At 38.9% G+C, this 20,655-nt stretch overlaps 2 protein-coding genes across 3 annotated transcripts in view; one reads left to right on the forward strand and one right to left on the reverse strand.

The window, feature by feature from the left end:
* CCDC158 (coiled-coil domain containing 158) overlaps positions 1–7,298 on the reverse strand; it is a gene marked incomplete at its 3' end in the record, with an annotated part of 66,364 nt that extends 59,066 nt beyond the window's left edge. The window contains exon 1 of the mRNA XM_081059778.1: positions 7,224–7,298. The remainder of the gene's footprint in view (positions 1–7,223) is intronic.
* Positions 7,299–16,645: 9,347 nt separating this feature from the next.
* SHROOM3 (shroom family member 3) overlaps positions 16,646–20,655 on the forward strand; it is a 293,674-nt gene continuing 289,664 nt past the window's right edge. For both annotated transcript variants that reach the window (XM_081059496.1, XM_081059497.1), the window contains exon 1: positions 16,646–17,164. In XM_081059496.1, the coding sequence (XP_080915622.1) occupies positions 16,997–17,164 (168 nt within the window). In that variant the 5' untranslated portion in view covers positions 16,646–16,996. The remainder of the gene's footprint in view (positions 17,165–20,655) is intronic.

The raw sequence follows: 20,655 nt of genomic DNA on the forward strand, positions 1-20,655 counted from the left end.
GATCCCAATATAATATATATCTGGGTTGGTACAGTCTCAGGAACAGAATGAGAACAGTTAATGTTGAACAGCACTTCACTGCCTGAGTTACTGTTAATTAACTGCTTATTCACATCGTTCTTAGTGTCTGCTTTCTCAGTCACATTCTTTCTCTCTAGATGTTGTCATTGACTGTGAGGGTTCAAATCCTATCTCTGTGATCTGCTAGCTATATGACCTTGAGGACGATATTTAACATCTGTAAAACTATAAGGTAGAGATAAAGAGTCTATACCTCAAAAGAATAAGAGTTAACTGAGATAACTCATGCGCAGTCTTAACAGACCATATTTGCCTCAATGTGTACGTATGTAGCACCACACACATATATAATATGGATATATAATAGGATAGTAAAACATGAACAATAATGTCTTTATAATTTAAGCAGTGTATACTCATTTTCCCATAACAAATGGTTATATCTTCCTGTTTGTCTAGAAAGAAGATGGAAGTTTCATATAGGTTCACTAAGAGGAAAGAAAGTGGATTTAGACTGCATTGAGCAAACATACCACATTTCCCCGAAAATAAGACCTAATCGGAAAATAAGCCCCAGCATGATTTTTCAGGAGGACAACCCCTGACAATAAGCCCTAATGTGTCTTTTGGAGCAAAACTTAATATAAGACCTGGTCTTATTTTGGGGGAAACACAGTAGGGACTATTATAATGTAATACATGATTAAGCTATTTAAGATCATACTTCACCAGTACACAATACCATCTTGTAGGCAAGCAGAAGGGAAGAAGCGCAGAACTTAGAATCAGGGAACTAAATTCTGTCATTGGTTACTTGTGAGAGCATGGGCAAATCTTTCCATAGTTCTGAGCCTCAATTTCCACCATTACTAAATGAGATTACAGTTGTGTTTTCGAAACTTTTTAAAAGTGGAAGCCTTTCTTTAAATATTCAGAGCCCCAACTGCTCACCCTCATCTCAGCCCCTGAGACACCTTTATGGAGTGCACAAGGCTCAACTGAGCAGAGATTGAAAACCACAGATAAAGCCCTTGTAACTTTATATCTTAGATATTCCAGCCTAGGCATTCATCAAGTTTAAGGTTTCAGTTTCTAAAATGGATTAGACATAGATGTAGGTATAGTCAATTAGTATATGTTCACAATTCTTAAATATAACTCAAAGTAAAACAAGAGATACCTTAATATCTGGATATTCTTATTTTCACTTATCCTATTTATACCTGAAAAAAATAAAATATTTTAAAATCTATTTATTAATATATTAATACTTCATTATCTAAAATTTATTTTTTTCAAAAAGGTCAATTCACAAGTTAATTTTCATCCCTTAGGATCTTATCAACCCCTGAAACACACACACACACACACACACACACACACACAGCATACACACAGCAGCAGCAAAAACCTTTAAATTTTTTTCCATTGGGTTTATCTTATATCTGAAAGAATAGGTTCACAAGAAGCTCTATTTAATAAATTGTGGAGTTTTAAAGTGAGTGACCCAAGCATGCTAGACAACACTGAATCCTCTTTGTAAAACACAACAGTAAGGGCTTTGCACATACAGAATAAACTGCCATGAACTTATCTATGCTATTTTTGTACAACAGAATATATTCAATTATATGTTCCCTGTTGGTTCAATGCTAATTTTGTTGGTACAGATCTTACTGACATTTTCAAGATAACAAAGCAAGTAAACCTATAGGCACATGCCCCCCCCCGTCCCCCTTCCCATATGTACATTCCCAGAACTGACCTTTCTCCAGGTACAGTGCAAACTGACTTAAATAGACCACCTGAATGTCTTCTGACCATTTAAATTGGTTTTCATGCTTGGAGATGCTTTGACCAGGCAACAGTTCTTGTGTTTGGTTAGAAAGGTTACTAAGTAGAGGAAATTTGCTGGTAGGTCAGAAATAAGTCTGTAAATTTTAAGTAGTGGAGTTGAGATGATAAACAAGTCGGGTTTTTGGAATATCTCAGTGGACTCTAAGTGAGCAATTGCCACATTGGAAAAATGACTGACAATATTCTATGTGCAGAATTAGGAGTAACAAACAGAAATAAAGGGAGGTAGGTTCTAGTTCAGGGTGATAGACTTTCTAAAAACTAGAGCACCTTGGATATATATATGGTGGGCCTCCTTGTGAGGTGTTCAAGCTGAGAGTGAATGAGCATTTGTTGGGACGACAACTGTTACTGGCTGTCCTCTCTTGGGAAGAGTGTTGGGCTAGAAGATCACTAAAATCTTTTCCAACTTGGACATGCTATGATTTCCTATGGGAAACATTTAGCAAAAAGATGACTTCTCACAGGTGATTTCAGTCAGCAGCGAAGCCAGATAGAGACAATTCCACTGCTTCCATCAAGTTTCATGCTATTAAAAACAACTTGGCCCTAGATAAATTTTAATAAATATATGTTCCTTTAACACCTCTGCACATTATGTTTATGGTCATTTTAAATTCATCTTATCCCAAATCTGGTCTTTTCACATTCCCACCTAACCTGCTTTTAGGGTGCTCTCAGATAATGACACCATAAACCCAACTTCCCAAGTTAGATATTTCAGTGTCTTTATCTATTCTTCATCTATTCAAATTTCATATCCAATTTGTTACCACATTCTGTTGAGTCTGTCTCTGTATATCTTTTAACTCAGTGAAGTATTTATAGCAGTGTGGTCATAAGTAATAAGGAAGGGATCCTTGAATATGAAATTTAGTTAATTTTGGTCCCACTGTATTCTATTCAACCAACTCTTGCCAGACCTACTATAAAATACTTCAGAATGATCTTCCCATCTTCAGTTTCTTACAATCTGTAAGAGTTTCCTTTCAAACCAGAGCCATTTTGTCATATCTTGCTCAAAGACTAAGGTTTGAACTAAGACTAGCACTAATAGCTCTTTAAGCTCTGGCCTAACCAACCTCTCAGCTTCATCTCCTTCACCTTCACTCTTCTGACACACACTGGGCCCCAATCTAGGTCTACTTGTGTCCTGAGTGTGTCCTGCTCTTTTAGGACTCTGCTGTTATTTATACTTTTCTTTCTGTTCCTCCTTTCCTTCCTATCAAAACCTCTCCAGTTAAGTATTTAGGAATGTGGAGAAAGACGTTCAACACTATATTACTGGTGGCAATGAACAATGACCCAGTCTTTAAAATCAATGTTCTAATAATAACATAAAAAAGAGAACTGCCCAATGCCTCTGGAAAAAAAAAGATTTACTGTAGGAGACTAGGCTTAGAAGACATGCTCCCCTTACTCTTCCCATAGCAAAAGTAGTAAGCTTCAATTAAATCATTCATACACATAAGGCACTTGGCACAGGGCCTGGCACACAGTAAGCATTTGATAATTATTAATTACTGTTTGTGGCATTCTGATGGTTTACAATGTATTGCTACTATGATTAGTGCTTCTATAAATACTAGCAATAGAGCTGTCTTAGATCAAGACCAATCAAGTTTCTATCTGCCTGGATCTTATATTCTAATGATGGAAGAGAGACACAAAAGAAACAAAGGTATAATTGTGGAGAGTGGCTGAGTGCAATAATGAGAATAATGCAGGGCAGCAGTATACAGAGATGGAATTGAGGCTTAGTTAGGATAAGTCAGGGAAGGACTTTCTGAGGTGATATTTGAAATGAATGACAAAAGGAGTCAGCCCTCCAGAGGACTGGAGAAGATCCTAAGAGGAAACACCAGAAACAAAGGCCCTGAAAGGAGAAGGGCTCAGTGCTCACTGACTGACGAGGAAGGAGGCTAGTGAGACTGCATGTAGTCACGGAAGGATGAGAGGCCTGTTTCTGGACAGCCAACTGTATGTGCCCAAAGCACCATTGTACTTGTTATTACTTCCTGAGAAGTTGTTGGTGAGGTTGGCAGGGGGTAGAGCTCATGAGGCAGTGAAAAGGCCATACTAAGGACTTTGGGGTTTATTCTAACTGCAATGGAAAGCCATTGGAGGATTTTAATGAGAGGCATATAATCCTCCAGCAGCTGGATGGAAAAATAAACTGAGTAGAAGAGGCCAATTATGAGGCCATTGGAGTAGCTCAGCAGAGGGACTAGAACCTTACTCTATAGTAGGCCAGTGATCAACAATGGATTGGAGCTGGGGATGGGAATAAGGAATTGACTGCAAATGGGTATGAGGGACTTTTTGGGTCATGAAATGTTCTAAAACTGAATTGTGGTGATGCTTGCACAACTCTGTAAATTTGCCAAAAATCATTGGATTTTATACTTAAAATTGATGAATATTATGGTATGTAAATTATACCTCAAAAAAAGCAGTTTAAAAAGCAAGTGGATTGGCTACTCTTTGTATGTACATTTTCATGTTTTGTGTGGTAAAAATGGGGGTGCAAATTAGCTGCCTGAGTCCCCGAAGTCAATCAATTAACCTGAAGACTGTTTTTGTTTCCTGCCCCTGAAAACTCCAAAGCGTCTTCATTTCAAGATAACTAGAAGTTGCTTTACCCAGATTTTAACTTCCCCTCACATGTAAGAGCTTCAGCTTTGCCTCTTTTCCCCAGGCCTGGAACTCCATTCCCAGGTGTCTACAACTCTGATTGATATACATAATATGAATATCCAATAATGTTTTAGCTAAGGACCAAGCCTAAATCACTTTGTACCTTTATTCTCTTAATCAGAGCAAATACAGTGATAATATTAAAAGAAATACATCTGAAAGTGTAAAAATCGCTTTAAGTGCTAGACTACCTCTTTCCTAAGCACCTACTTCATTCTTTCTTCTTACCAAATTCCTCATTCAAATCTTTTCCTTGGGATTTACAGGGTTCAGGAAAATATTTAGTGGTCTCCACTACTATACCTGCCACTGCCTCAGCTGCAGAGCTTTAAAATATTCATTAATACAGGATTCATTCTATGATTTATATGCATTGACCATATGTATTACTTTCCTGTAGTTGCTATAACAAATTACCACAAGCTTGGTGGCTTAAAACAAATAGCCATTTATTCTCTTACAGTTTTGGAGTGTGGTAATCCAAAATCAGTCTCACAGGGCTGGAATCAAGGTGTTGACAGGGCTGCACTCCCTCCAGAGGCTCTAGGAAATCCATTCCTTGCCTCTTCCAGCTTCTGTTGGCTTCTGGCATTACTTGATATGTGGCTTCATCACTCTAATCCCTGCCTCTGTGGTCACACTGTATTCTCCTCTTCTGTCAAATCTCCCTCTGCCCCTCTAAGGACACTTGTGTTTGCATTTAGAGCCCACCCAGATAATCCAGGATAATCTCTCCATTAAGATCTTTGACTTAAACAAACATGCAAAGACCCCTTTTCCTTATAACATTTAGTTTCCAGAGTTTAGGACCTGATATTTTGGGGTGGCCTTTATTCCGCCTACTATATACCACATAATTTGGGGCCATTTAGTTTGGGAACAGGTACAGAAGCGGCTTTATTTAATAAATTGTGGAGTTTTACAGTGAGTGACCCAAACATACTAGACAATACCAAGTCCTCTTTGTAAAACACAATAGTAATGGTTTTGCACATACAGAATAAATTGTCAATTTCTGCCCTCACTGTATTTTCAGAGTGTAATAATCTCGCTATGGCATAAAAACCGTTTTATCCACAACACAAATAGAAAACTGTATAAGATTAAAAACAGAAAGTGTTGTAGAGAGGTGGGAGGACCAGACCTTTCCCACCATTCCCCCACCCCCACCCCATGACTTGACAGAGTAACAGTCCTGCCTGGCTTGTCTCTTGGCTACCGGGAAGCTGGCACTGGCCCTTTCTTTCCTGAATCAGCTATGGAAAGAGGAAGCAAGAAGTAGTTGCCAGTCAAAATCCCTGACAAATGGCCTAACCTCACTTCTCTCCTACTTTTCCCTGACCTTAAGGTACAGCAACAAAACCTGGAACAGCCTGCATGGGGACTCGGAGTAGAGTTTTGTGGAAAAGGATGAACTCATTTGAGAACTCATTTCTGATTGATGCTGATAATGGGGCAGAGCCAGACTCTTACTGTCACTAAAAGGGCAACCGAAAGGGCCCTTTCACAGCATTTAATAAAATCTCATTTTGGATGAGAGGTTGGTGACTGTCCAAGGCTAGACATTCCTCTTTATCTCCACGTCTTCTCCCATTCCTTTCCCCTGTCCGTCGGAAGCGGGGTAGGAACAGGAGTTAGCAGTAATGTTGGGACAGGATCCGCGGTTATTCCCCCCAAATCGAATACTTTGCACAGGGCCCTGTGGTTCCAGAGTTACAGTCACCGTCCCCGGAGGTCTTCTGATCCCCGAAAACAACAGCAGTCCATTCCAGGAAAGAAACAATTTATTGGGCATCTACCATATGCAAAACACAAAGATATGGGAGGTTCCAGAAATAAAGACGCGCTGCTCGGGATCCTGCGAGCGACGACCCAGCCCTTGCCCAGCCCCCGGGCCGAGCCCCGCCTTTGTACCTGCAACCGACACCTCCTCCTAAGAGCCCAGCCGCATGCCCGCGGGGCGGGGGCCGGCGGCCGGGGCGGCCGCACCTGCGTTGACCCGACGGTGGCAGCGGCGGGGTCGCCTCCTCTTCGTAGGCGATGGCGCGGGGTGCTCCGCTCGCCCCCGCGCCTCCACCTCGCGGCGCTCAGTCTCCGGCCGCCGCCTGCTCCCCGCGAGCCGCGCTGGCGACCGTTGGGCACGTCTGCAGGGGGTCCTGGTAGGGGTGAGGTGGCGGGCTGCCCGCCGTGGGGTCGCTTCTGCCCCGACTCCGCCCACCAGACGCTGTCGCCCGGGCAACTGAGCACCTGTCCTTCCCCGCCCCCACGCCAGGAGCCCCCACTTGAAAGGGCTGCTTGCACCCAGCCGGGCACCAAGTCCTGCCAGCCCTGCCCCAGAAACGACCCGGGATTCGGGCCTCCACTTACACTGCCGCTCGAGGCCTCTCACTTTTTCGACAGCCTCCTGCTGTAGTCCTACTCTTTCCGCGTACCGAACGCCCCAAGCAATTCTCGAAGTTGTCCCCCCAATGATCTTCCCCAATTCTCACTGAACAGCACCGGTCCTATCTCTCCATCGGCGCCTTAAGCGTCAGGCCCAATCTTGTGGCCTCTCAGGCCTTCAACCTGCCCCACCTGCTGCTACTTCCTCTACCCTTCCCCCCACCCCTTGGATTACCGTTTGACCATTTCAAGTTAGCAGCATTTACATTTTGCAGCTCTGCCTTTGATTATGCGGATCCTCTGCCGGGAATTCTTTTCAAGGTTCAAATATGCTCTTCTCAGGATAGCTGACGCTCTCTCGCCTCCGGAGGTTTGTTTCCTCTGGTGTGCTTCAGTTGCTCTGTCGTCATCTCTGATATAGAATTTATCAGATTATGTGATTACACACTCAGACCTCTCGGTGCTGCCCAAATTAGTGCTGAAATGGAAGGAATCCAGAAAGCCCTGAGTATCATAGATGCAACCTGTGGCGTTAATACTATGAGCAGTCACATTATGAAGACACGGCAAATAACTTTATTAAATTGATTAGAACTACTAATAAATCCTACATTATATAATGTAGTCATAAATTTTAACGAAAATAGTATTAAATGCCACTAAAGTTTGCGTTTTATCATACCTATGATTTAAGTTATTCCATTTACTGACTTGGAGAGATCTAAGATTGCCTATGGAATCAAGCGTTTTAACAGGGAATGAAACATAAGTATTAAATGGAAAAGTAAAGGGCTTAAGTTTTTTGGCTAGACAGAAAACAATTTCTAATAATTTCGTTTTATTCTTTTATGCTATCAAAGCTTGAGTGTGGTCCCATGGTAAGAAAATATTTTAGTTACCTAATATGTGATTTCCATTGGTGTGTCATGTTTGCATTTGTACCCTGGACCCTAGAAACTAAAAAAGTTCCTTTTCTTTTCTTTTTGAAGTCTTTAATTAAAATGATGTGTTACTTAGAATAAACCTATTTAAACCCACATATAGTATGCAAGTTACGTGCAATTAATTTTATTATAAAATTATTTGCATTTTGAGTGTCCTGTCATTTTACTTCATGATTTTTTTTATATTGAATTTAAAAGATCTTCTTAGGGGCCATTCCGGTGGCTCAGGTGGTTGGAGCTCCATGCTCCTAACTCTGAAGGCTGCCATTTGGATTCCCAAATGGGCCAGTGGGCTCTCAACCACAAGGTTGCCAGTTCAATTCCTCAGGAGTCCTGCAAGGGATGGTGGGCAGTGCCCCCTGCAACTAAGATTGAACACGGCACCTTGAGCTGAGATGCCACTGAGCTCCCAAAAGGCTCAGTTGGTTGGAGTGCGTCCTCTCAACCACAAGGTTGCCAGTTCAATTCCTGGACTCCCGCAAGGGATGGTGGGCTGCGCCCCCGGCAACTAGCAACGGCAACTGGACCTGGAGCTGAGCTGCACCCTCCGCAATTAAGACTGAAAGGACAACTTGACTTGGAAAAAAGTCCTGGAAGTACATACTGTTCCCCAATAAAGTCCTGTAAGAAAGAAAGAAAGGATGGAAGGAAGGAAGGAAGGAAGGAAGGAAGGAAGGAAGGAAGGAAGGAAGGAAGGAAGAAAGGATGGAAGGAAGGAAGGAAGGAAGGAAGGAAGGAAGGAAGGAAGGAAGGAAAGAAAGAAAGAAAGAAAGAAAGAAAGAAAGAAAGAAAGAAAGAAAGAAAGAAAGAAAGAAAGAGAATAATCATTTTAAAAAAAAAGATCTTCTTAGCTTTTAAAATAAAAAATGTAGAGGTAAAGAATTTAGAATTAATGAAGGGGTCCATAGTTCCTTTACCATTCATTCAGTCATTTCACAAATATTCATAGAACACCTGACACATGCCATATGTAGGTGTTGAAAATATAGGTGTTAACTATCGGAGCTGACGTTCTTCTGGAGGAAAATCAGCAATGCACACACACACAAAAAAACAAGTTCAAATATGTCAGATGGGATAAGTACTATGGAGACAGGATAAGGCGGTTAGGGAGAATGGGGTGCTGTTTCATAATGCGGTCTGAGAAGGCCTCATGGATAAAGTGACATAGAGCAGAAACCTGCAGGACTGGAGAGAGAGAGCCATGAAGATGTTGTTGGGGCAGAGCTTCCCAAGCATTTGCTTGGTGTGTTTGAGAATCAGCCAAGAGGCCAGTGAGGCCAGAGCAGAGTGAACAACCAAGAGAAGGTTGGGAGCCCAAGTCACGAAGAGCTTTTTAGTAAGAGTCCATGCCTGTATCCAGGATTGTTATTCGTATCCCTTCACTGGGTTCCTACTGTGGACCAGGTCCAGTGCTGAGCGTTGGAGGAGATACAAAGAAGTTAGTTGCTGCCCTCAAGGAAGCAGTGTCCTTAGTGTAGTCAATTCAAATGGTTGTTGGCCTTTATGGGGATGCAGTTAAGAAGAGTCAGTTGATTTGTGGATGGTTCAGGAATAAGGAGGCCAGATCTGGTCTGAACTTTGGTACTAGGTATACGGCCTTGGGTAAACCATTTAATCTCTAGGAGCATCAGCATTTTCATCTGCAGAACGGTAGATGTAGACATTATCTCAAGGTTTTTTCTAACTGAAAAAAATAAACTGATTCTATAAAATCAAAGAATAGAACTTAATCTTCTTACAAAAATATATTAAAATTGTACAGAAAATCACTTCAGACATCATGTAGAAAATGTATATGTAGGATTACTTAAAATTTAATTCATGATTTCCTTAATTAATAAAACAACACTTTATTTCACTGGATGCAATCAGTTTTGTAAATGTTAGAAAAGACATTTTCATTTAACATATATAGTAGATTATGTAAAAATTTTTTAATCATTGTATTTCTTTTATAACTTTGACTTTAAGAATTTTTGCCAAAGATCTTCGAAACTAAACCAGAGTTACAAAGTAGCCTGTATTTTTGGTATAGATATTTTTTCTTTCTGACTATAGCTTAAAATTTTCTATTTTAAGTCTTATATAACAACCATATTTCCCCAGTGCCTGGTATAAAGTGGAAATATAGAAGTGATTCAATAAATATTGTAGAGGAAATAAATGACAAATCATCTCCGATAATTTTTACAAATAAATAGGGTAGGAAATATTAAAGACCACATAGTTCATGTTCTGACATTCTTCTCCCGACAAAGGACACAAGAAGAGAAATATATTTAATAAGAAAGTTTGAATTCATCCAACAACTATTTATTAAATTCCAGCTATATACAGGAACATCAGTGAACAAAACAGACCAAACCCTGCCCTCATGGAACTTATATTCTATTTGAGGGAGACAGGTAACAATCACTATGACCTAATTAACATATTAGAAGGTGGTAAGTGCTGTGCTGACAAACAAAATAGGGAAGAAGCGGGAGTGTGGGATGTATGGAAATTTAAATAGAGCAGGGAAGGACCCACCTGCTTTCCAGAAGCAGTTGTGATTAGATTTCTAGAAACATTTCCAGGCAGGGTGGACTAAGAAGACCAGCAATTTCTAATTTGACGTTACTTTTGAAACTAGTTAACAAGAAGACTTTCATGTACCTTCCTAAATGCGGAAATGTTTCTACTCTTTAGATTGAGGTTTTTAAAGTCCACTTTATTGGTGTATACTTACTTATAATAAAACTCACTCATTTTAAGTGTACAGACTGATGGATTTTGAGAAATGTATACACCCAGTAACCCAGTAACCCAGTGCTTCAATCAAGATGTAGAACATTTCTGTCTACCTCGAAAGTTCCTTTGTATCCCTTTGCAATCTCCCCCAATGGTAGGAGTTGAGCTTTTAAAAATATTAGTTCTTTAGTTTGTTTGTTTTGAGGATAAACACTTTATTTTACAGAAGAATGAAAAAAGGGATAGAAGTAGGAGATAGAAGCCAGATAAGCTAATAAAATAAAGGCAGATGGCCCTTTCTCCTCTAGTCTGTGTTTCTGCTGGTGAGGCCAATCACCATTGTCACTAGTGTCTTTAAAGCCAACTCTGTTTCTTGTAAAGGAAAGAAGACTTATGCCCGTTATCATAACCATCTATTGTTTAAAGTTAATACTAATGCTTCTGATGAGCTATGTTCTTATTATGATCTTTCACTTCTCATCTAGAAAGTAAAATAAATTTATGGATATAGTTCTATTAGCTTTTCAATAACTTACTACAATGATCCCTGTAACAGTTGTAACTTCCACCAGGTACCTCTATTTGTACCAACTGGACAAACAGTTAACCAAGTTTACTATTTGGAAGTGCTGAAAAGGCTGCGTGAAAAAGTTAGACAACCTGAACTTTTCACCAACAATTCAAGGCTCTTATATCACAACAATGCTCCAGCTGATACGGCACTGTGTCTGTGAGGGAGTTTTTAGCCAGTAAACAGATAACTGGATTGGAACACCCTCCCTACTCACCTGATCTGGCCCCCAATGACTTCTTTCGTTACCTGAAGATAAAGGAAATATTGAAAGGAAGACATTTTGATGACATTCAGGACATCAAGGGTAATACAACGACAACTCTCATGGCCATTCAAAAAAAGAGTTCCCAAAATTGCTTTAAAGGGTGGACTAAACACTGGTGTCAGTGTATAGCTTCTCAAGAGGAGTACTTCGAAGGTGACTATAGTGATATTCAGTAATGAGGTATGTAGCACTTTTTCCAGGATGAGTTCATGAACTTAATTTTCCGACCTCATATTCACATTATTTTACAACCATCACCACCATCCATCTCCAGAACTTCTACATCTTTCCAAATGAAAACTCTATACCCATTAAACATTAATTCCCCGTTCCCTTTCCTCCCACCCCTGACACCACTATTCTACTTCCTGTCTCTATGAATTTGACACTTCTAGGTACCGCATATAAGTGGAATCATACAGTATTTGTCTTTCTGTGACTGGCTTATGTCACTTAGCATAGTGTCCTCAAGGTTCATCTATGTCGTAGCATGTGTCAGAATTGTCCTTTTTTAAAAAAATGCTGAATAACATTTTGTTGTATATATATACTAATACCTCATTTTGTTTATCCATTCATCCATCAATGGAGCCCTTGAGTTTTTTTAAAAACTAACTTTATTGAGATATAATTTCCACGCAATAAACTGCATCCATTTAAAGAGTGCCATTAAATGAGTTTTGGCAGATATATACATCTGTTAAAATACCGCCTCAGTCAAGACACAGAACATTTTGATCATTCCCTAAAGAGTTGAATTGACTGTGGTTTAATAGTTTGGGGACAACCCTTATGATAGTTGGTGAAGGAGATGCTGTCAATTGCATACACAACCTCATTTCCTGTTCTTTCTCACAGAATTCTGGTTTTGTTTAAGGATTCAACGCATCCTACAGAGTCATGGTATTGCGTCACGGGAAGTTCTAGATAGCGGTTCCAGTGCTTAAAGTGATTGTTTTCAGGGAGGCTTCTTAGCATTCAGAGGTGAGGGAAGGTCTGCTGGGAAAGTTTTCCTCACTCTTGAGAAGGAGACAGATAAACAGATTATTCTTTTTGCTTCTGAAAGATTGTCTAGAGACATTGTGCAAACTTTAAAATAAGATTGATTTTTGTCTATTTGGGATGGTTCTGAGACTTTATTTCTGAAAGACTAAATAACCTTGTCTAGTTCCTTTAATGATTATTTAATGATCCATAAGAGCCACTAGATGTCACTCTGACTTTATTTTCAGTCATAACCAGTGACATTTTTCCATCTTTGAAATACTAAATTCAGAGGCATTTGAAAAATCCAGTAAGTTAAAAACCACATTTAAAATGCCAGCGGAGATAAAGAGAAAAATGTTAGGGATTACTATGAAAAATTAAACTCAAGAAATGAGAATTTTGAAAAGAACAAATGAATTTTTCCTTAAGTGATATTAACAAATAGACGGATGCATGATTTCTAAGAGGTCAAAACAGTGATTAGGCAAATGGCATTTACAAGAGTAGGATAGGCATGCTAAACGAATGGGAGATCGATATGATTGCAATGTTTTTTGGAGCCATATTCACAGTAACAGAGCAATATGGATTCAATTACCAACAGTGGGAATTTTTCAAATAGAGATACAAAGTTGTGAGCTGTGTTGGATCTAATTGTCGTGAAGGGAAGAATTTAATTAAGAAAGTGGGAGTAATTCTTAAGTTAGAGGTAAAAGGAAGTAGGGAAGCAATAGAAAGAAAGAGAACAATATTCAAAGCTGTATCTGTGAGATAGCACTAAGCTTCCCTAAACTTTCTCCTAAACCAGGAAGACCCATGAAGGGTTTCATTGTGTATTACTCAGAATTCTTTTAATTGTAAGCAGCAGAAACCCAACTCTAGATTTAGCCTTATAAAAACGGGTTCATAAAATTGTTATAAGTGAGATAGCCTCAGGCATGGCTGTTCTGGTTAAGGTAGCAATCCTCAAAGTGTGGTCTTAAGGATTCCCTGAGATCCTTTTGGGTCTGCAAGGTCAAAACCATTTTCACAATAATACTAAGACATAGTTTGCTTTTTCCACTTGGTCGCTCAGAATTGTATAGTGGAGTTTTCTAGGAGCTACATGACATGATATCAAACAGATAGAATGCAGTAGGTAGTAGGCCCCAACTGACTTCGACTCAATGTCTTTTTGTCAAATGGCCACGCTTCTCAAATGCAAAAATGTAAAACAATGCCATGCTTCTCAGTAATTTTTCTTTTTGTTTGAGAAAATATAATTATTTTTCATAAAAATATGTTATTTTAACATACAATGGATTTATTATTATTTTAAAATGAAATAAGAAGTAAATATTTTAAATGTTCATTCCTGTTTAAATTTTCTCATACAGTAAATATTGATAGATATAACACACATGAACCGCATTTCTTTGGAGTTCTCAGTAATTTTAAGAGTGTAAAGGAGTCCTGAAACCAAAAAGTTTGAGAATTGCTGGGTTAAGTAAGGTACAGTGCGCCGAAGGCTCAAATGGTATTACCAGAACACCATCTCCATATCTTGGACCGATTTCTTAGGGGTTGGTTTCCTTCTTGGGTTTGTGATGGTGATGATGATCTACAGCAACTCCAGGATTATACCTACCAGCTTAGCAACCCCATAGGACAGAATACCCCCTTTTGATATCTTCAGCAAAATTTCTAGTTATTACGTTGGCCACGCTCAAATTACATGTCCATGTATATACTAATCATTTGAGCCAAAGGGTGGTTGAAACCTGGATCGTACAGCCACTCCTGGAGCCAGGGCAGGGTCAGCCCACCAGCACCACAGGATAGGTGAAGAAGTGGTTCCCCAGAAAGACACTGAGCAGGCAAAAAAAGTCCTCCATCAGAAAGCCTGAACTCGATGCTGCCAAGGATTTAGAAAGACAACCACCTTGTTCTCAGCTAGAATCCTGTCAGCATCTTGAGACAAAAACGTTGTTTTTCTCTCCCTGAGGAGGAGAGAAGGTCCAATTTCATTCTCTAATTAGAGTTTGGATCCAAATCACATGCCCTAACAGAAGTTCTCCTTATGAATTAGTAATGCTGTCCCGTAGAAAGTTGTTTTTGTGCCATAAATTATGCAAAAGAACTATCTTAAGCTGAGATTCCATTCCTAAGTGTCTGAGGATTTTAATTCTATGCCCATGTAGCCTGTTTGTGGGATGACTCTTGTGAGATCATTTAACCTTTTCTGGCTGCTGCGTCCTAAAAAAACAAGTGGAGAGGAGGGACCTGGCGGGGAGGGTTGTCCCTTGTAGCTTTAACACTCTTTGAATCTGAGCAATGGAAGATGGGGGGAAATGTTACTCTAACCCTCATCTATCAGTTGCTACTCTGAATATCCACCAAGTAAAATTTTACATATTTTTTTCAGAGTATATATCAATTTTCATTAAATACTTGTCTTAAATTTTTTGGTGATAAAATACAGATTTCATCAGTCTACAAGCACTGAGTTCTATTCTTCAGTGCTTATTTTTTTCTTACTTCCTTTGCCTTTTTTCCCCCAGCTTTATTACTTTTAATGGTAAATGTTGATTCTGTAAAATCCCATTTTTTTACCAGGTGAATCAGGAGCAAGATTATAAGTGCCACAAAAAATAATTTTCAGGAAAAAATTTTCATTTACCTAGGACTTTTATTTAAAAATACAATGTGCATTCATTTAGTACTCTTTGTTTCCACTGAAATACTATCATTACATAAAAATGAGATTTTACTTTTTTTGTCTTTGAGCCTTCAGAGGAAGTTACTACTGAAAAATACCACTGTCATGTATCATACATTGAATATTGTCTAGACTTATTTGCATATTATGTCTGTTTCTCTAGTATATTAACTTTCATTAATGATAAGTACAAACACCAAAATTAAATTGGTATCAAAATCTACAGTAGTTTTTAGCCTCAGTTTTCAACATTATTTACATTATCACACACTTTGAAACAGAAAAGGTTTTAGCAAACATATTCTTTGGAAATCGTTCTAATTTGTTTCAGTAACTTAACAGCTGAGGCTTCTGGATAAAAGATGTAGTTATCTTGTACTGTTCACATTTTTAACAAAAAGTAGTAATGTTAAATTCTATATAACATTATTACAAAATTCTACTAATAACATGAACTCAAAACAAGATTCAGCCTTAAGTGCCTATTATTTGCCAGGCATTTCTTTTCATTCTTGGAGTAGATAATTAAAATATAGAAGAAAACCCTGAGCCTGTTGGTATCGAGTCAAACAAGCAGAAATTTTATTAGACAGTCTTATTTCAAGATGAGAAGCTGCTCATATTTATATTGGTATTTTCTTCAAATGAAAAAAACAAAAGCCCTTGTGCCACCACCTAGACGCTTAAATATTTACTCAAACAAACCGCTTAGGGCACTGCTGCTCAAACTGGGCTGCTAGCAGAACTGACCAGAGTTTAAAAAATGCCAATGCCTGTGTCTCATTCCCAGGGATTCTGCTTTAATTGGTACAAGGTGGGGCTGTTCTATCAACTACTTTTTACTCCCTGGTAATTAGCCATCTGTACGGTATTTTATCAGCTGTGAGACTGCTTTGATTGGTCAGGTCTTTGTGTTGAACTGAATTCTGCATAGCAGTGCTTACTGTGCAGGAAGGTTGCGGCGCCTCTGTCTTAATCCATTTCCCTCTCACTTCCTTACTCTTTCTCTCAGAGGAGGCAAGTGGCTGCCACAGCCCCAGAAGCCCTAGCTGATCATCATTGAAAATACCAAAGAAAGAACTGGGCTGCCTGCCTCCTGGATGTTTTTTCCACTGAGGATTAATTTACCAAGATTTTTTTTTTTTACTACATCCTGCAAAACTTTTTCTTTTTCAAGAAACAAAGTGTTAATTTATTACTGAAAAGTTTTAAGCAAAAAGTTTTAGCCAACTGCTCTGTCTCTTCAGGAAAAGTTAGAAATTTTTGAAGCAAGCAGAAGCATAGTAAGTGCTTTCTTTCTTTTAAAGCTACTTCTGGGGAGAGGGGAGGCTATTGTAATGGTAAATTTCACTCCCAGAGGAAGAAAGGGTTGATAATCAATCAAAAATGAGGTATTCGTTTGAGTTTTTGCAATTTTCTTACTATATATTATAGGAGTATTTTGATTTTCTCTGTAAAATATACGGAAAAGGTTTTGTTGTGTACGTGTGTGAAATAAAACCAGTCTTAAAAGTGACACTGAAAGAAGGTTTCTCGAACGGAGTGAAGAAGACGTGCATATATATATAAATGTATACACACCACTCGGGAGCTTCAGTAGAACCTGGAATGCCATGAGGAGACTTTACATTACTGAAAGTTAAAGTGAGACATCCTCTTGGCTCAGCATCTTGGATTTAAGCTCGGAAGGTCATTTTACCTCTGAATTCTTTTCTCAAAACCTGCCTTTTGACCGGCGTGTAATCATGAAGGATGGGATAACGTGCCACATAGAAGCACCGCTTTCTTGAATCAGTTTGAGGCATTTGCAATATAACTCGTGGGATCATGTGTTTGGCATGATGAGGACCACAGAAAACTTCAAGGAGACTCGTGCCACATCAAAACCTAACACGACGCCCACGGGAAGGTACATTTATCTGGAAGCATTCCTGCAGGGAGGAGCTCCCTGGGGTTTTACTTTGAAAGGTGGCCTGGAGCACGGAGAACCGTTAATCATCTCTAAGGTATGTTTCTTTTTCCAATATTGTCTTTATTCAAATTGCTTTTTCAACTTTTATCACATCTATCAAAACTGCAAAAATAATGCTGAGTTGCCTGAATATTGCTTAATTTGCTGTTTCATATACCTTGCTGATTGTATCTGGAGATATTTTGCATACCTTGGTATTTGAAAGAAGAATGTGTCTAGTTCATTTATTCTGTGAAATCCCAGGGGAAAATATGCTTGTTTGATGGATGGTCTCTTTTTCTGAAAGAAATAGTATAAAACCAGTTACCACATGACCTATTCAGTTATAAATCAGATTAAAGATTAAGATGGTTAAGATGAGGGCATAGTGTATGTTTTTGTATATGTGCCTTTATTGAGCATATGGCTAGAAAAATATCTGTTCTTTCCCCCTTCATTTGGAAATATTTAGCATTCCAAAATACTTTAGAATTTGTAATTCTGGATAATTAATTGCATAAACATTATTTATTGCTTTCTAGCACATTTCGAATTAAATTAGCTTTCAGTATAATTCAAGGGCAAAACACCATTTCTCCTCTTCTATTTATTCATGTATTTAAACCAATTTTTAAACTTTAGTCATCCTGCAATATGTGTCAGTTCTTCATTTATCTTTGGTGTAGGTAGGTATACCCAATGAATGAATCCTTTTTATACATTAGGCTTAGTATTACTTAGTATTACTGCTTTTCTCTTAAACTACATGGATTTCTTTTAAAATTTCAGAATAGTAAGTCTAAAACAACAGAATATAAATGCTTTCCACACATATGTATTACTTAGTATTACTGCTTTTCTCTTAAACTACATGGATTTCTTTTAAAATTTCAGAATAGGAAATCTAAAACAACAGAATATAAATGCTTTCCACACATATGTATTACTCAAGAAACATTTGTAACTGAGGGGAAATTTTTTTCAGTTTGATAAATATGGGATAATTATTTTGATAAATAAGGAATAAGTATGCATTTTGCCTGAGCTCTGTTACTTTTTCAGGTTAGTTTTCATATCCCCCTAAGATGTGTGTTTTGGGAGAGATTGAAATGATTCTTACTGTGGATGAGCCAGTGGAAATTGGCTTGTAGCAGTCAGCCAAGAGTGTGCAGGATACCACTGCCAGCTGTGTAACTTTTCCTTATCTTTCCTAAGAAAACAAAAGATATGTGTGTATGTACATCAGTTAGGATGTCTCCCAGCTATAAGTAACTGAAAACCTGATTTACAGCGGCCTAAGTAAATTGGGGTTTGTTTTTCTCATATTACAAGAAGTGTGGAGGTAGGCTGTCTAGGCCAGGAGCAGCAGCTCAATAATGTCAACAGGGACTTCTCTTATTTCTCCACTCTGCCATTCTTATGGTGCTGGCTTTTGTCTTCGTGGTTGCATGATGGATGCCACATTTCCGACATTGCATCTTCATTCTGGGCAGGATTTTAGCTTTTTGTTTAGAAAGGAACACACTCCTTATCAGACTTTTGCTTACATCTCATTGACCAGAACTGTGCCACATACTTATCCTCAGACCAATTACTGGCCAAGAGGAATGAAATTCCCATGACTAGTTTAGACAGTCAGGATTTCTTTCCTGACTTCAATAGAAGCCCACCCTTCCTGATGTTGAGGTATCTCTGCCCACTATTTGAACAAATTGGAGTTCTGTTTTGAAGAAGGAGGAGGGAATAAGTGCTGGGTAGGCAACAGAGAATATTTGCCACAAACATAAATATCATCTGTGCATTTAAAACCTCTGATTGTACACTCAATTTGCCTGGCCTTTAATGATAAGATGTGTCCATATACTGGAATACAGTTTGCTGTCAGACAGACCTAATTCTACCACAAATGAGCCACTCTTCTAGGGTTCCATTGTATCTGTAGAATGGGGGTCTACTAGTATCTCCTTTATCAGAATACCTGGAGATTAAATGAGACCATGAATTTAGAACAGTTAGCATAGGGCCTGGTACACAGAAGGAGCTCCAAAAAAATCTTAGCCAAGATTGTGATTATTACTTTTCATTACTCTAGGAGACATTTGTATTGGTATGCAGATTTGGCTGCTGTGCAAAGATCCAAAATAACTGTAGATTAAACAATACAGGTACTTATATCTCCCTCACATAATAATCTGAGCATAAAGCAATCTGAAAGATGGTTGCACAATGTCAGGGACCCAAATCCCTTCTACTTTCTTCCTTTCATCCTTGGGGTGATGCCGTCTGCATGGTTTAAGGCAGCTTGCCACAACATCTACTTTCCAGTCAGTAAAAAGTAGAAAAAGGGGCAAAAGAAGGCAATCTCCTTCCTTTCAGGGGTATAACCTGGTGCAATCTGCTCTGTCCAATATGGTAGCCACCAGCTACACGTGGTTATTTCCACTTCAATTAAGTAAATAAAATGAAATAAGATTTAAAATTGTATTCCTCAGATGCCAGATTTCAAGTGCCACATCGCTTCAAAGCTCCTGAATATCTCTCCCTATCCTGTTTGTCTGGCAAGTTCATGTTCATTCAAACTCCATTTCTTCCTCTCCCTGAAGTTTTGCTGATTTCATCAAGCTGACATCAGTGGTCTCTCTTCTACACTCCTATAACATGCACTTATTACTCTAAATCATAATTTTTTATTTATGTTACTTGTCTTCTCAGAAGTTGATGAGCCTCTTTAGGGTAGGGACTTTTTTTTTTTTTTTAATCTCTACACATTTAACACAAATATTTGTTGAGTAAATGAATGGGCATGGGCTATGTCTTACTCACCTTGCATTTCCAGGATCTAGCCGGATGCCTGGCACAGAGTAGGTGCTCAATAACTTCTATTGCATTAATAAGCAAAGACAAAGCAGAGCAGTGGGCAGGTTAAATAGGGAACAGTCTTATGAGATGAGGATGCCAGGCAGATTGCCAGAGATGGAGCAAGTATTAGTTTCCTGTAATATAAGTTTCCTGGAGCTGTAAAAATTACCACAAACTTTGTGGCTTAAGACAACACAAATTTATTATCTTACAGTTCTGGAAGTCAGAAATCTAACATTGGTCTCAATGGGCTACAATCAAGGTGTCAGCAGGGCTGTGTGCCTTTCTGGAGGCTTTAGGGGAGGATCCATTTCGTTGGCCTTTCCAGCTTCTAGAGGCAGGCTGGTCACCATTCTCCATCTTCATAGCCAGCAATTGCAAGTGGAGTCCCTCTCCTGTTGCATCACTCTGATCTCTAACTTCTGCCTCCTTCTTCCCATTTTAAGGACCCTTGGGATTGACCCTACCAGGATACTCTCCCTATTTTAAGATCAGTTGAATAGCAACCTCAACTCCATCTGCAATTTTAATTCCCCTTGCCACGTAACCTAACAGATTCACAGGTTCCAGGGATTAGAACGTGGATGTCTTTTGGGGGAGAGAGCATTATTTTGCCAACCAACAGGGTATTTGAACACTGATGGAAGTCTGTATGATTAAAACAGTACCAGGGATGAAACTAAAGTG

Source organism: Rhinolophus hipposideros, assembly GCF_964194185.1.
Source record: "Rhinolophus hipposideros genome assembly, chromosome: 1".
NCBI lineage: Eukaryota > Metazoa > Chordata > Mammalia > Chiroptera > Rhinolophidae > Rhinolophus > Rhinolophus hipposideros.